We start from the raw sequence: 15,696 nt of genomic DNA, 5'->3' as shown, positions 1-15,696 counted from the left end.
TGGATGATTTTGTTCTTGTTTTCTTTGATGATATTCTAATTTACTTAAAGAATGCAGCTGAGCTCATGTCCGAAAAGTTCTTGAGATTCTAAGGAAGCACCAACTCTTTGCAAAAAAGAGCAAATGCACTTTCTCTGCCGACCATGTTGAATACTTGGGCTTTCTGGTATCCAAAGATGGGATTTCGCAAAAGTCTAAGTAGTCATAAATTAGCCTGAACCAAAGACAGTGAAAGAATTCAGGGGATTCTTGGGATTGACTGGTTTGGTATAGAATTTTTATACTAAAGTATGCTCTCATAGCTTCCCCCTTGACTAATCTTCTTAAGAAGAATACCCCGTTTCAATGGTTTGCCAGGTGTGAGAGTGCTTTTGATAAGCTAAAGACTGCCTTGGTAACCAATCTTGTTCTAAAGTTGCCAGATTTCTCTCTACCCTTTGAGGTAGTAACTGATGCCAGCGGTTTTACCCTGGGAGGTGCACTCATGCAGGAAGGTCATGCAGTGGCCTATGAATCCCGAAAACCTAGAACGCATGAGAGGAATTATGTTGTCCACGCCCTGGAACTACTTTCAGTAGTCTATGCCCTTAAGTTGTGGAGACATTACCTACTGGGTCAAAGATCCACTTTGATGACAGATCATCAGAGCTTAAAGTGGATCTTCACTCAGAAGGATCTCAACATGCGCCAAAGAAGGTGGATGTAGACCCTATAGGAATTTGATTTTGAAATCAAGTACCGCCCAGGCAAAGAAAATGTGGTAGCAGATGCCCTCAACAGAAAAGCCTCCTTGCTTGCAATTACAGTAGTGTCAAATCTATTGATTAATGAGGCAAGAACAATGATGAGGAGACTAAGGGTCAAATTTTGAATGAAGCCCATGACAGCCTTATTGTTGCAGGACATCCAGGTTTCATCAAGACCTACATGTCTGTAAAGAAAAGATTTTTTTGGCCTAGTCTAAAAAAGGATTTACTTAATCATGTACGTCAATGTCTGACATGTCAAAAAGTCAAAGCCGAGAGAGTAAATATGCCTGGAAAGTTACATCCATTAGATATCCCACAGATGAAGTGGGAATGTATCAGTATGGATTTTACTACTGGATTACCTTCAATGCAATCAGGTTACAACTCCATCTTCATGGTAGTAGATAGACTAACCAAAGTTGCCCATCTGATTCCAATAAAAGAAACCTACACCTGCAGTGGATGTGGCCAAAGTGTTCCTCAAAGAAATCTTCAAATTGCATGGCCTACCCAGAAGAATAGTAAGTGATCGAGATCTCAAATTCACGTCAAGATTCTGGACTGCATTTTTCGAAGCAGTAGGAACTTTCTTGTATCTCAGCACAGCTTACCACCCCGAGATGATCGACGGTCAAACAGAAAGGGTAAACCAAGTAATCGAAGATATACTTCGGTCATGCTATGGGGCAGGGAACTCAAAAAGTGGCTAAGCTATCTGCACCTAGTCGAGTTCGCCTACAATGCTTCTTATCACACCGAAGTATCGAGATGAGCCCTTTCAAAGCTCTGTATGGACAAGATTGCTTAACTCCATTAGCTTGGTTCGACCCATTGATTAGGGTCGAGATGTCCAGACAGGTGCTTGACAACATAGAGCAGCAGATGCAGTCAATTCGCAAAGATATAAAAGCTTCCCAGGAGGATAGACAGAAGCAGTATGCAGATAAGAAGAGGACAGATAGAAAATTCAAAGAAGCAGATATGGTCTTCATTCGAGTACGCCCCAAAAGAAGTTCTCTATCTCTTGGGAAGTACAAGAAGTTATCCCCCAGGTATTGTGGGCCATATTTGATTACAAAGAAAGTAGGTGACTTAGCCTACGAGCTTCTTCTGCCTCCTCATCTCAAAGTACATAATGTATTTCATGTCAGCCTACTTAAAAAGTATATGTACCAAGCCCGAATCATGTGCTTGATGATGAAATCTTAACTTCTTCAACCCAAGGGCAGATGGAACTCCAACTTGAAGAAATCCTTGATGTTTGAGAGAAGGTTCTCAGGAACAGAATTCTGAGAGAATTATTGGTCAAATGGAAGTTCTATCCTTTTGAAGATGCCACCTGCTGTGGAGAGAAAGAATTGTTGTGGGATTACCCCCAGTTTGCAAGATGAGGACATCTCACATTTTTCAAGTGGGAGAGAATGTAAGATTCCTCCCCAGCCCCTCAAGATGTCCAGTATCTTCTCGTGTAATCAATCCCCTCTTCAGAATAATAAAAGATCTTGTTTCTACCTATTTTGGCTTAGAGAGAGAAAATGTTCTAGAGAGAGGTTATTCAGTTTTTAGATATTTTTGGATGGAAAAATATCTCTTCTTATTAAAATAAATTTCCACGAAACAGAAGTTCAAAAAGAATTTCAAAAGGTGCATCAGAAATAAATTATATTCTGTTCAAAAGGCCTTGAGTCTAGATTTTCTGAAAATTTTAGATTAAGGTTCCTATGGACCAATAAGATTAATCCAAATGTAGGGAGGAGATAAATTGAAAAATAAAAGAACCCCCCCCTCCAAAAAAAAGAGTTAATGTTCACATAAGATGAAGAGTGGACTAAGACCAAGGAAAATAGTTAAAAATTTGATTTTTGACACCTCAGGATAGGGATTCCCCCTCATGAAGTAGGCACCTTTTTCTCATCATTGCTTTTCAATTTTAAATCAATAAAATTAGATATTTCATCTCTACTCTCTCCTAATTCAAAACTGGATCCAAAAAGTGAACTAAACTGACCCAAAAATGATCAAAAATTGACCAAACTGATATGGAAAATTCTAGAATCAGTTTGCTTGGTTAGAGGCTCATTTTTCCTATAAATAGAAGCCTCCCCCTTTGCAGAAGCTTAATAGTGTTTTATGCACTGTTACTCTACTCCTCCCCCCAGAGCCAAAAACATTGAATTCATTGATAATTCACTTGTTTTTTACTATTTCCTCTACAAAGAATTGGTGGCCACTCTTGATCCAAGCAAGAGTAGAACCCTCTATCCCTCAAGCCAAAGGAAAGCTCACAAAACTCCATGATGTAAGTTAGAAATTCTACTTTTTTTTAATTCTATAGTTTTCTATAGTTTTTTAATTCTATTCTATAGTTTTCTGATTTCTTGCTTCTTTTAAATTGAAATTGGATGTTATGCCTTGATGGAAAGGCTTCCCCCTTCTCTTCATTGTAAATTCAACCCTTCTTTATCCAAGATGTGTAATCAAATAAATAGAGTTAAACTTTTAGTATTGTTTACTCTTAAAAAATGAGAATTGATTAGATTAGAGTGCTAAATTCATCTTGGGGTAAATTCTAAGTAGATTTAGAATGTAAAAATTGAGAAATGGTTAGCCATACAAAGGAGGTTATGGCAAAATTTTCTTAAATTTTGTGGAAATAAGTTTTATCTTTATGTTATTCAAAAAGAGTAATCCCCTTCGTTTGTGTATTCTAAAAGTGTTATTTTCATTCTATGCATAGAAAGATGCATATTGGAAATATTTTTATTGTAAAAGCGTTATTTTCATTAGAATTAATTTCTATGCATAGAAAGATGCATATTGAAAATATTTTTATTGTAAAAGTGTTATTTTTATTAGAATTAATTTCTATGCATAGAAGGATGCATATTGGAAATATTTTTATTGTAAAAGCGTTATTTTCATTAGAATTAATTTCTATGCATAGAAAGATACATATTGGATATTTTTTATTATAAAAGTGTGATTTTCATTAGATTTAAATTCTATGCATAGAAAGATGCATATTGGAAATATTTTTATTGTAAAAGCGTTATTTTCATTAGAATTAATTTCTATGCATAGAATGATGCATATTGAAAATATTTTTATTGTAAAAGCGTTATTTTCATTAGAATTAATTTCTATACATAGAAGGATGCATATTGGAAATATTTTTATTGTAAAAGTGTTATTTTCATTAGAATTAATTTCTATGCATAGAAAGATGCATATTGAAAATATTTTTATTGTAAAAGCGTTATTTTCATTAGAACTAATTTCTATGCATAGAAGGATGCATATTGGAAATATTTTTATTGTAAAAGCGTTATTTTCATTAGAATTAATTTCTATGCATAGAAGGATGCATATTGGAAATATTTTTATTATAAAAATGTTATTTTCATTAGAATTAATTTCTATGCATAGAAGGATGCATATTGGAAATATTTTTATTATAAAAGTGTTATTTTTATTAGAATTAATTTTTATGCATAGAAAGATGCATATTGGATATTTTTTTAATTATAAAAGTGTGATTTTCGTTAGATTTAAATTCTATGCATAGAAAGATACATATTGGATATTTTTTTTAATTATAAAAGTGTGATTTTCATTAGATTTAAATTCTATGCATAGAAAGATCCATATTGGATATTTTTTTAATTAAAAAAGTGTTATTCCTATTAAATTGATTTTATGCATAAAAGGATTTTCTTTTATATAAAAGTGTTATTTCCATTGAAGTTGAAATTTTATGCATAAATAGATGCATAAAGAATTTTTATATCAAAATTAGAGTTCTCTTTGATTCTATATTTAATTTCCATGAATAATCGATAAATGAATAAGTAAATACACTGTGAGAGAAAATTCTATCGTTTCATATTCACTCAGATGGTAATGAGAAAATTCAAAAAATCTATCGAAGTCAAAAATTTAGATAAATTGATTAATTTATTCCTCATAGGAATTCGTGATTAGTTTAGAAATCAGTTAAGTGAATATTCAAATGAATGAAATTCAGTAAAATAGTAATTGAAATATCACCCCCCTTCGAGAAAGGTAGTTCACAAAGAACCTTACCAGAATCGAACCTAGAATTAGACTTTGACCAAGACCAAACTCTTCGTCAGTTTCAAAAAAAGACGATGTGACCAGTTCAGGAAAATACACTCAAATCACCCACCAAATCTGAAACTAAGTTGAGACCCTTTGAATTGATCTGAGAATTAAGGTTATAGAATTCGAGGAATTCTGTTTGGAATTCAGACCTACGATCAAGAAGTCTTGGGATACGGATTTAAGTTATACTCATTATATTCAAAGAAATTCAAAGCTGAAAACTTGCATAGAAACCCTGTTTTCTTGAAGGACTGTCTTACGCCAGAATGGAGGGAGCATTTGGTATATGTGTTTTTCTAAGAAAAGTTCGGTTGCAACAGCTGGCGGGGAGTGTTCAAAGGACAGCTCACGCAGTAAAGCCTGCCCAGGTCTTGACTAGCCTCGGTACAGTTAAAATGGTGCGCTTCCAGTATGATGGATGAGGGCCAACGAAGCGGTTCCATGAGTGAAGTGCAAGGAGGATCCTGGAGGGTTCTGAACAGGTGATGCACGGGCTCGCGGTGCCGAGGACACCCATGCGTATGTCGTGGAGATATTGTATGATGGACCAATGTTTATTGTAATCTGTTTACTGGATCTCGTTAGCTGACCAGCTGGTCTCAACGGAGGGTCCAGAGTGATACTGTTTTTGTGAGAAACAAGGATTAGATGGAAATTTTGAGTTATGACATCTGTAACCAATAATTGTTTGTCAATGGATTGTTTTATAAGTTAAAGTTTAAAGAAGTGTGTATGCATATGTGTATTCTAAAGCAAAAGTTAAGAAAGGATTGTTTTATAAGTTAAAGTTTAAAGAAGTGTGTATGCATATGTGTATTCTAAAGCAAAATTCTAAAGCAAAAGTTAAGAAAGGCATTCAATTATGGGTGGGTGAGTACTTATCTGGTTCTACCAAATCTAGTGGTTGGGCAGTGGCTAAGGATGGGGTTAGACATGAATTAGTAGAGTTTTAATAATAAAATTGATTAATAGAATACGCTTAGAACTCGAGTAGTTAAATAAAAGCCTAAAGACTTCTCAAATGAATAGATCAACGGCTGTGCCTGATTCAATTAGGAAAAAAGCATTGATTCCTTCAAGTTAAGTCTGTAATAGTTTTCCTTCTATCTGGTTTAATCAGATGAAGGTTAGTTTAGTCTCTTGACCCCGTTAGAAAATTCATTAAGAAATTCAAAAAGATGCAATCGTCCCGGTTTTCCGAGCAAGGGAAATTTTCCCGGTTTCGGTTTTCTTGCTGCTTCATGTCACAGCAGCACTCCCCAATGAAAATATAAATCCGCTGGTAGATCTCTTGTATCTGAGATGCTATGTGCCCAATCTGCATCTGTGTACCCATATAGCTCCAATGGTACACCTGCTGCATAAAACAATGCATAATCAACAGTGGCCCTCAAGTATCGAAGTGTGCGTTGCACACTATCAAGATGTGGTTTGCACGAAACCTGCATAAAGGCTAGCTCTCTAAGCCAATAGTGTAGCTCAAATCTGGCCTGCTGATCGTGACATAGCCTATCAAACTCCCCACAAGCTTCCTGTACATAGTGGGATCCTCCAACACATAACATGCATCCGCACTAAGCTTGCCATTTTGATCTAATGGCACCGAGATTGGCTTACAATCTCGGTGCCATTAGATCAATCAGCCATCCCCATACTTGGACAACATGTCCAATGCATACTCTCTTTGTGACAGCCAAATACCCTCAGGTGTGTGAATGACCTCAATTTCCAAAAAGTAGCGTAGATCTCCTAAATACTTCATCTCAAACTTCCTTTTGAGAAGTCTTTTCACATGCTCAATCTCATCCAAGTTGTCACCCCCAACAATAAGATCATCTACATATATGGTGATGATCATAATACCCTTATCACTCTTGCGCACATACAAAGAGTGATCTGCATCTGCCATGTGAAAACCAATAGTGATAAGATACTCAACAATCTTGTCATGCCATGCTCGTGGAGCTTGCTTTAGCCCATACAAGGCCTTACGAAGCTTACACACTGGGTGACCTGCATCCTCAAAACCTGGTGCTGATCCATATACATCTCTTCTTTGCAAGTCACCATGCAAGAACACATTGTTTGCATCCATCTGATGTAAAAACCAGCCTTTAGCTGCTGCAACCACCGTAATCACAACTCTCACAGTTGCCATCTTTTTGTAATTGGAGCAAATGTCTCCTCATAATCAATCCCATGTGTTTGCGCATATCCTTTGGCTACCAATCTAGCCTTGTACCTGCTTATGCTACCATCACTGTTATATTTCACCTTATACACCCATTCACAGCCAATAGCTTTCTTGCCTTTAGCCAGTGGCACCAAATCCCAAGTCTCATTTCCATACAATGCATCCGTCTCCTCATCCATAGCCTTCTCCCAACACACATTTCCAATAGCCTCATCAAAACATGTGGGTTCTACAACTTGCACAACTTTTGCCATATAATCATAGTGATGTGCCACATAACCATCATAAGTCAACCTTAGCAGAGGGTTTTTAACTCTTCCATATCTTCATAGTTTTGCATTCATGGCTTCCATAGCCTTCTTCACACCAGGTGTTCTCATGGCTGGAACCCCAAATTCCTCATCAAGGCTCATCGCTCAGCCACTAGAATCTCCATCAACAAGAGAATGCCCTGTAAAAATATCAGGCATACCAATGGGCTCAACCACTTTCTCTTTGCCTTTATGTGATGTACCAACTACATTTTCAGGAGGACTAGTATTATGACGCAGCCTGCCACTCCATGGTCTATCAACAACAGAACCACTGGATGAGGACTCTCCTGGTCCACTCATGATTGTGATTGTTGCTGACTTGCATTCTGTGCAACTACATTTCCACTTACATAAGCCCCAGCAGCATCTTTTTCAGCAGCATACCAGCTACTCATCCCATCAAATACATCCCTGCTTACCCTCAATTCACATGTAGCAGGATTATAACATCTATATCCCTTTTTCTCAAGGGAATAAAGACACATTTTTCTGCTTTTGGATCCAGTTTAGTACGCAACTCATCTAGCACATATGCAACTCATCTAGTGAGACAAATCAAGTTTCCTGCTAATAAACTTCTCCTCTGGCATTACATCATGTGTGGCTGCAGTAGGAGTCATGTTCATGATATAAACTGTTGTAGACATAGCCTCAACCCAATAGCTATGTGGCATATTCTTCTCTGCCATCAATGCTCGTGCTATCTCTGCAATGTGCCTATTTTTCTGCTTAACAACTCCATTTTGCTGCAGGGCAATCGGATGAGCTATGTCATCCCCTGTTTCAACAAAACCTGGTCTTTCAAGGCTCTTTATTTCCTTGAACCACTCACCATGACGTGTCATGTGGTTTGAAGCACTTGAATCAACATACCATACATCATCTTTACATGCTGCTACATCATTTCCAGACACAACATTAACCACATGTTACATAACAAACAACCTCTCATTATCCTCATTATTTATGCTAGAGGATGCATAGTTGTTTTGCTGCACTTTTTCATTTTGCATGTCACTCTACTTCTTATAGCAATTTGCCTGCACATGTCCAGGATTACCACAGTAAAAACGCCCTCGTGTATCATTATGTTGCCTTTGCCAATTACCACGACATCTTTGACTCCCCTTGCCTATAAACTGGCCTCTTCCACCTATATGTTATTGTTGTAAATCCTTGGATTGCTGTTGTTGCTGACCATAATTCTAATTACCTATTTGGCCACCACCTTGGCCATGTCCACGACCTCCACCTCGTCCTCTACCTGAACTTGTGTAGGCCTGTTGCTTTAAACTATTTTTGTTTTGTAAAGACTATTGATCTTCACCCAAGTTCTTCTCTTCAATGATCAACATCATTGACACCGAATCTGTGAAGTTGGGAATATTCTCCCGAGTCTGAATAGACGTCTTGAATGCCTTGTATTGTGGCACGAGACCACGCAGACACACTTCCACCTTATCATCACTCATCATCAACAAAAACACCAATTGATGCAAGGGATTCCACAATGCCTTTGATCTTCAAAGCATAATCATTCACAGACATATTCTTCTTCTCCACAGTATGAAGCTCATTCTTCGACTAAATCTTTCGTGCCTTGGTGTTGGTTTCATACAGCTTCACCAAGGTGTCCCATGCCTCCTTAGGTGACTTGGCATCCTATATATACCCAATCAGAGTGTCCTGTATGCTGATAGAAAGCCAATACATGACTTGCTCCTTGATGCCAATCCTTGAACTCTTTTATATCTGCAGAGCAGTTGGATTAATCTCCGGTATCTCTGATGTCTGCTCATGTTCACCTTCAATGTAGTGCCAGTAACCTTTTCCCATCAGGAAATTTGTCAATCTAAACCTCCAAGCATGGAAGTTGTTCTTGTCAAGCTTCTCTACAAAAATCTTGTTTATTCCATCATTTGACATCTTTTTTATAACACATTTACCAACAACATCACTCTTGCTTGACGTGCACAAACTACTGTATTCTCTGCAACGGTACTATACTGCACCCAAATTGTCACAACAAGTGACCTCAATTTGCATACATACACCCAATGAAGGGGGTGATGAAGGGATGACTACAAAAGGTGAAAGTGAAGAGCAACGGGATGAGAGTCTAAAGGAAGACTACATAGACCTATTGGGATTCAATAAGTGTAAACATCTTTTTGTTTTAGCACAAGTTCATTATTTGAACATTGGGAATACCATTTTGTGCTTCTCCTTGTCAAAATACAGACTTTAATTCAGAAGTGGTGGACCCTCTCCACTTAGGACTAAACTCCAACATTGATCACCTTTGTCTCTTGCTATTGGAAAAGAGAAAACACGAGTATGATCTCTCCCACATGGAAATTACTCAACCCATTTGTCGAGGTTAGATAGTGTAAAAAGCTTAGTATATGTTGTGGTGTTTAAAAAATCTCACACTATTGCAACGATCCATGGGATCGTTGACGAGGATGGGAACCATAGACATCTATGATAGCCTTGGAGGCTTGCACTTGGTGTGGAAAAATTTTCCTACAAATCTTGTTGTATCTAAGTTAGAGCATATAGTTTCTCGATGGAATGTGTTTAGGGAGGTGCTTGTGGAGTCTGCCTTTGTACTTTTACAAAAAAATTTCTACATGCTAACGCACTATGGTGTGTAATTTACGTACATAGCACTTGGGGATCATAGTGCGACAGGCAGAAAGTTACAATTTAACATTGCATAAGACTTTGTTCATGAGTCTCCCACAATACACATGTATCTCGTGTTAGAAGATGGACAAGAAGAGGTGAGTGAAAGAGTGGATTTTAGGCATTTTAGATATTAAATAAACCACCATGAATTCCTTGACGTAGTTACATGCGTGTGCATGTACGTCTCTAATTTGGTCATCACTATCTTTACACATTCCCATCACACCATGTCAAGTCACCCGAAGTATGTGGAGGTGGCAAGGTAGCTGCTAATCACCCAAGTTTCGAGCTAGATGACGATGTCTTCATAAAACCTAAACCTCGAGAGGGAACCCACCCATACATGTTGGATGTAGATAGGAATCCCATTCGATACATTGCTGAGCTTAGTAAAGCTTTTACAAGGTAAGACCACCTTTGTATATGGCATTCATTTCATTGCCATTCATTTCAAGTAGTGTAATCATTCCATATTAATTATCTTTTGTATTGTTGTACGTTCAATGGCCTTGTAAATGAAAGAAGCATGTATGGCAGGTGGTTTACTCGGGATGTTTACTGATCGAGGGGATGATGTTCTAGATTGCTTTGCCAGAATTGGGACCCTTTTTAGAGCACGCAAGGAACTACATCGACATTACATCAGTGTGGAGTGGGACGAGTTCTTGTATACGACCTCTTTTGTACCATCTCGATGATTTAGGGCATCATTATTTCAAGGGAGACATCACTGATTATGCTCAATGGGAGAAGCAGAGGGATGTGGGGACCTCGTCTCCACACGATCACCACCACTTTCCTCCACCCATCCCATTACCCATGAGCGCAACAAGATCGAGTGCTTCCTCATTGCCACCCGGTGTTCCATTGGAGCCCCCATTTCGACCTATAATGCCCCATATGTCCCCCATGATTCCCCATATGATGCCCTCATCATCATGGACACAATGTCCCGAACAAGTGAGGTTGCTATTCCCACCTACACCATTTGGTAGAGCTCCCCATATGTAACCACCTTACTTCCATCCTCATCTGTGGTGCCCTCTTTGATGTAATCCATCTTTTGTAATGCCAAAAAATTATTGAGTTTTCACCATATTTGTTACACTTTTGTATAGCTAACTTGGTGCTACGACATTGTAGTTGAAGTGACATTGTAGTAGTTAATTGAGTTAACAATAGGGAGAGATGGAGCGAGCTAGAGAGAGAGAGAGAGAGAGAGAGAGAGTTTGAGTGAGAGGGAGATTGTGTTATTGTCTTTGTGTGTCGTAAGTTGTCCTCATAGACAATAGATATTTTTATATGCTTTCAAAAGTTATTTTTATATGATATTTCTATAACCTATAAATATAGTAGACTTTGTCATTAATAACCACTACTCTTATTTGAGGGATACATCCCACCCCACCCACTCCTTATTTCTTTATATTGGCATAGGTTGGGCATACACTCTATTTTCATGGCTTCATCCACCCAATCCCTCCAATAATACGACGTTTGCAAGCATCTTAATACTAGTTTGGTACCAAAACAGGACACTTAAGTGTCCTTTTTTGGGGGTTACAAAAAAAAAAAATCAAACTCCTAATGTAGGCTTTAAAAACCAAAATGCTTCATTGGGCATGTAGAACATAACCCTATGCTTATGTAAAAAATGCTAAACATATAAAATGCCTTTTTATTTGGAAGTACATAAGCAACAAAGTAGCATATGTCTTGAAAATGAATATTTTTCAGGATTTTTCCAAATATGCAAGCATCATTCTCTCAAAAAAAAAATCCAATGATATCAATAGCATTTTTCCCAAGATATTTTGATAGCATACATCAGTTCAAGGAGGTAGAAGTTCACCAAAAAAATCATTTTCCTTTCCTAGAATTTTTTCCAAAAAAAAAGTTGCATAAAATCAGCAAAAGTAACGCGTATTATCAAAACTCAATCATGCCACTAAAAAATAATGTAGCCCTATCAATGAGAATGTTGATTATTGGTTTTCATGCTTGAGATGAGATAAATAAGCTATAATTTGATGTGTATGACACTAACTTAGCCTCCACTTAAGTAGGCTCTTATCGCCTAGTTCTAAAAAAACTGTAAAAAATAAAAATACAAAATTTGATCATCTTTTATCAAAAACTAATCATAAATATGCTTGCACAAGTAGTCTACACCTATAGTTACAACAAATAATGCACTTACACAGCTTTCTCTTTTGATGAAAATCAAAATTAGGCTCATAATTAGACATTTTATGTATTAAAAACAGGTTGCGTAAAAGGCCATGTATGAGAAGAGGCCCAAAAAGTGGCTCTAAAGTTTTGGAAAATTCAAAACAAAGTAGTATTTACCCTATATAACATGGGTGCACCTCAAGTTTTACATTATTAGCTTGCATATGGAAGGAGAAAAATTCATGCTCCACCTGTATAAAAAACATCATTTCAATATTAGCGAGTCAAAAATTTATCCAATAGTTATCGTTTGATGATTCCAGGATTTAGTTTACATCATGGGCTTTCCATCAAGCCAAGTTTCATGATCAAACTATGTCCCTTCTAAAAGTTATGTCCAAATTACTACTATTTTTTAAAAACAGCAAAAATCATGCATTTTATCAGCATGTGTCTAAGAAAATTAAAATATTACCTTGCAAAAGCTAAGAAAAGTGCAATTTAAAAAATCTCAAGGATTTTTTGGGTCTTGAGGAACATCTGTGGATGTTAAGCATTTTAAAACTCTTAATAGATTGCCCACAAAAATTCAAGAGCTTTTCAGGACACTTTAGTGTCTCATGACACTTAAGTGTCCAATTACAGAACTAGTGTTAAAGCCCTTGCATCTTTCATGCACCTCATAGAAAAAGAACCAAGATCGGATGCCCTTTGGGAGGAATGGACAACCACGTCAGAAGTGCACGAGCTCTACAAGAAGCTCACAACAGAGAAGGTGGTAGACCTTGCAGATAAGAACATGCTAGAGGTGACAAAGTGGCAACAACCATTGGGATGTGGAGAACTTTTGGCAAAAGAGGCTCCTCTTCAAGGAGAAGTGGCCACCTGCATTGCGAATTTGGGGTAGTTGGAGTAGTCAATCGTTGATAGTTGAGGGGCAATAGTATTATAAGGTCTCAAATACTTTCTTGTATTGTTGCTTGTGTTTAACATCTCTTAGGTGGTTGTCATAATATGCAAAACTCTTGTAACTTTCTTTAGAATATAATGGAAGTTTCATCTTTCTATGGTGTCTTTTAAGTGTGAGATAAATACAATTTCTATGAAATTATAGTAAATTGAGCGAAGAGAGAGAGAGAGAGAGAGAGAGAGAGAGAGAGAGAGTAGAGAGAGAAACCTCTCACCTTAAAACTAAAAAGCGCTCGCTAAAAATTCCTCACCATAAAAATACACCCTAGTAGATATATTCTCCCCATGTCTTTGTCAACTTTGGGCATCCCAACTCAACCAATGCATAGATAGATACTAGAGACATTGGGAAGTCCCTTACTTCATGAGTTTGATTATGTTCGACTTATGTAGAAGGGTGCTTGTTTTAATTCTATGTCATGGTTACTTCGACCAAGCTACTGTTTATTGGAGTTGCAATAATATTTTGAATCATGAATACTTGAAGATGACTATGATAGAAGGTTCAAAGTTAAGCTTATATGCTGATTTTGATAGCTCAAAGAGTGGGCATATATTCGCTTCAATGTTAAGCTTATATGCCGACTTTGATAGCTCAAAGATTGGGGATATATTCGTTCGATGCCAATGATGCATTACTTTTGATGCTAGAATGTAGTACACTTTTCAGGTTCCTTGATGCTACAATAATGAAGTACACTTTTCAGGTTCCTAGATCCTATGTGCTACGGGATCTACTTGCTACATTCATTGGTGCTAAATTCTACTTTAAGTAAAACGATCTCCCAATAACCCCCCCTCCCCCCCCCCAAAAAAAAAAAAACTCTTTTTCATGATGTTATTTATGTCTATGATATATTCAAAAGTGAGCATGTTGGGAAAAACGTTATGGGAAAGGGAAGGGGGAGGATAAAGGAACGCATGTGCCCCAAGAAGCTTTACCTTGTGGTGAAAGCGCCCCAAGAGGATTACGGTATCTAATGTGGCGAGTTATGCCGTAGTGACATGATTAGCACCTTTCAAGAAAGCAATGCCTTGTTGCTTGTATTTAAGCTCGTTGGAAGCCAGGAATGCGCATTCCATTGTTGGATAGATAGGAGAGAACGTGACAAGCTATGGCTCAGATTGTAGGTGCGATTTCCGCTATGGTGGAGAAAGCCACGAGGCCGCCGCCGCCTCCCGTCGACCGGACTGCAGCGCCGCCCATCGAGCAGACCGACTTGGTGGACCTGATCAACAAAGCCAGAGACGAGTACAAGATGGACAAACAAGGTTTCAACGTGGCCGTGGTGGGAGCGAAAGGCGCTGGGAAGTCCGCCCTCATCAATGGCCTTCGCAACATGAGAGACAACGAGCCAGGTGAGATCCATTTACTCCCCCGCCGCCTCCAAAACTCCGCCAGATTTGTGGGTGTGCTATAAGCGGCTCTGTTCTTTGCAGCTTCAGCGCCCGTCGGAGCGAGCAGCAGCGACGTAAAGGCCTATCGTGGCGCCGTTCTAGAGTCGCTTGTCTTGTGGGAGCTGCCGGGGGCTGGCGTTGGTCACCCCGCCCTCTCGTACTTCACCGACAAGAAGCTCTACGCCTTCGACTTAATCCTCATCGTCAGCGACCGCTTCCAACGTGTCGACTTCGAGGTCGCCCGGTCAGCCATGCGCTACGGCACGCGCTTCCTGATGGTGAGAACCAAAGCTGACCTGGCCGTGAAGCGCATCCTGGAGCGCGAAATCGCCCAGGGGAGCGCCATCCACGTGGGGCAAGCCATGAAGATGCTGCGGGATGACGTGCAGGCGAGCTTCCGCGAGGGGCTGCGGCTGGCTGGGCTGGCGGACAAGTGGGCCAACATAACGCTCTTCGTGGTGTCTAGCAAGGAGTACATGAACCCGAGTGTGTATGTTTCACAGCATGAGGAGGAGGAGGAGGAGGAGGAGGAGGGCGGCGGCCACAAGATGGACGAGGACAGTCTTGTCCACTTTCTCACCAATCTCCTCCGCAGCCGCGTCCGCCGAAGCCGCTCCTCTCGGAAGCTTCAATACTCCGCCACTTAACCGTCTACCGCCCACCCCCTTCTCACACGCGCGCACACACACGTGTGGCTTGGTTAGTGTTGTTTGTGAATTAAGTCCTTGAACACAATGCTAACAAAACATCATACTTATTGAAACTTAAATAAAAGTTCAATGGACATGTTGAATATCAAATCTTTTCTCAAAATGTTGCAAGTAGCTTTTTTTTAAAAAAATCTCAAGCACGACCGTGCAAATCTACAACAATCTGTTAATTATTTTGCATCATCAGTTTACACCCATCCACACTACCTTGGTGATGACTAGGAAAAGACCATCACTGTAAATGACACTAATACCTAGGATTACTTGAGATTCATATTTTTAGTGTAAGTTTTTTTTTGGATAAGCCAAGCAATTGGCAGAAACTTAGAAAAGTTCTATCAGTATATCGAAAGTAGAGTAACCGTACTACTGAATAG

General features: G+C 38.7%; 1 protein-coding gene across 1 annotated transcript; it reads left to right on the top strand.

Annotated features, from left to right (window-relative positions):
* The first annotated feature begins 14,249 nt into the window (after positions 1–14,249).
* Positions 14,250–15,409, top strand: LOC147610630 (uncharacterized). The gene is made up of 2 exons (XM_086786417.1): positions 14,250–14,570; positions 14,652–15,409. Exons 1-2 carry the CDS (start codon positions 14,327–14,329, stop codon positions 15,254–15,256), a joined length of 849 nt encoding a protein of 282 aa, XP_086642543.1. The 5' UTR covers positions 14,250–14,326; the 3' UTR covers positions 15,257–15,409.
* Positions 15,410–15,696: the final 287 nt, after the last annotated feature.

Source organism: Cibotium barometz, chromosome 49 (assembly GCF_041138505.1).
Source record: "Cibotium barometz isolate CiBa-2024 chromosome 49, ASM4113850v1, whole genome shotgun sequence".
NCBI lineage: Eukaryota > Viridiplantae > Streptophyta > Polypodiopsida > Cyatheales > Cibotiaceae > Cibotium > Cibotium barometz.
This window is presented reverse-complemented; position numbering and strand designations above follow the sequence as displayed.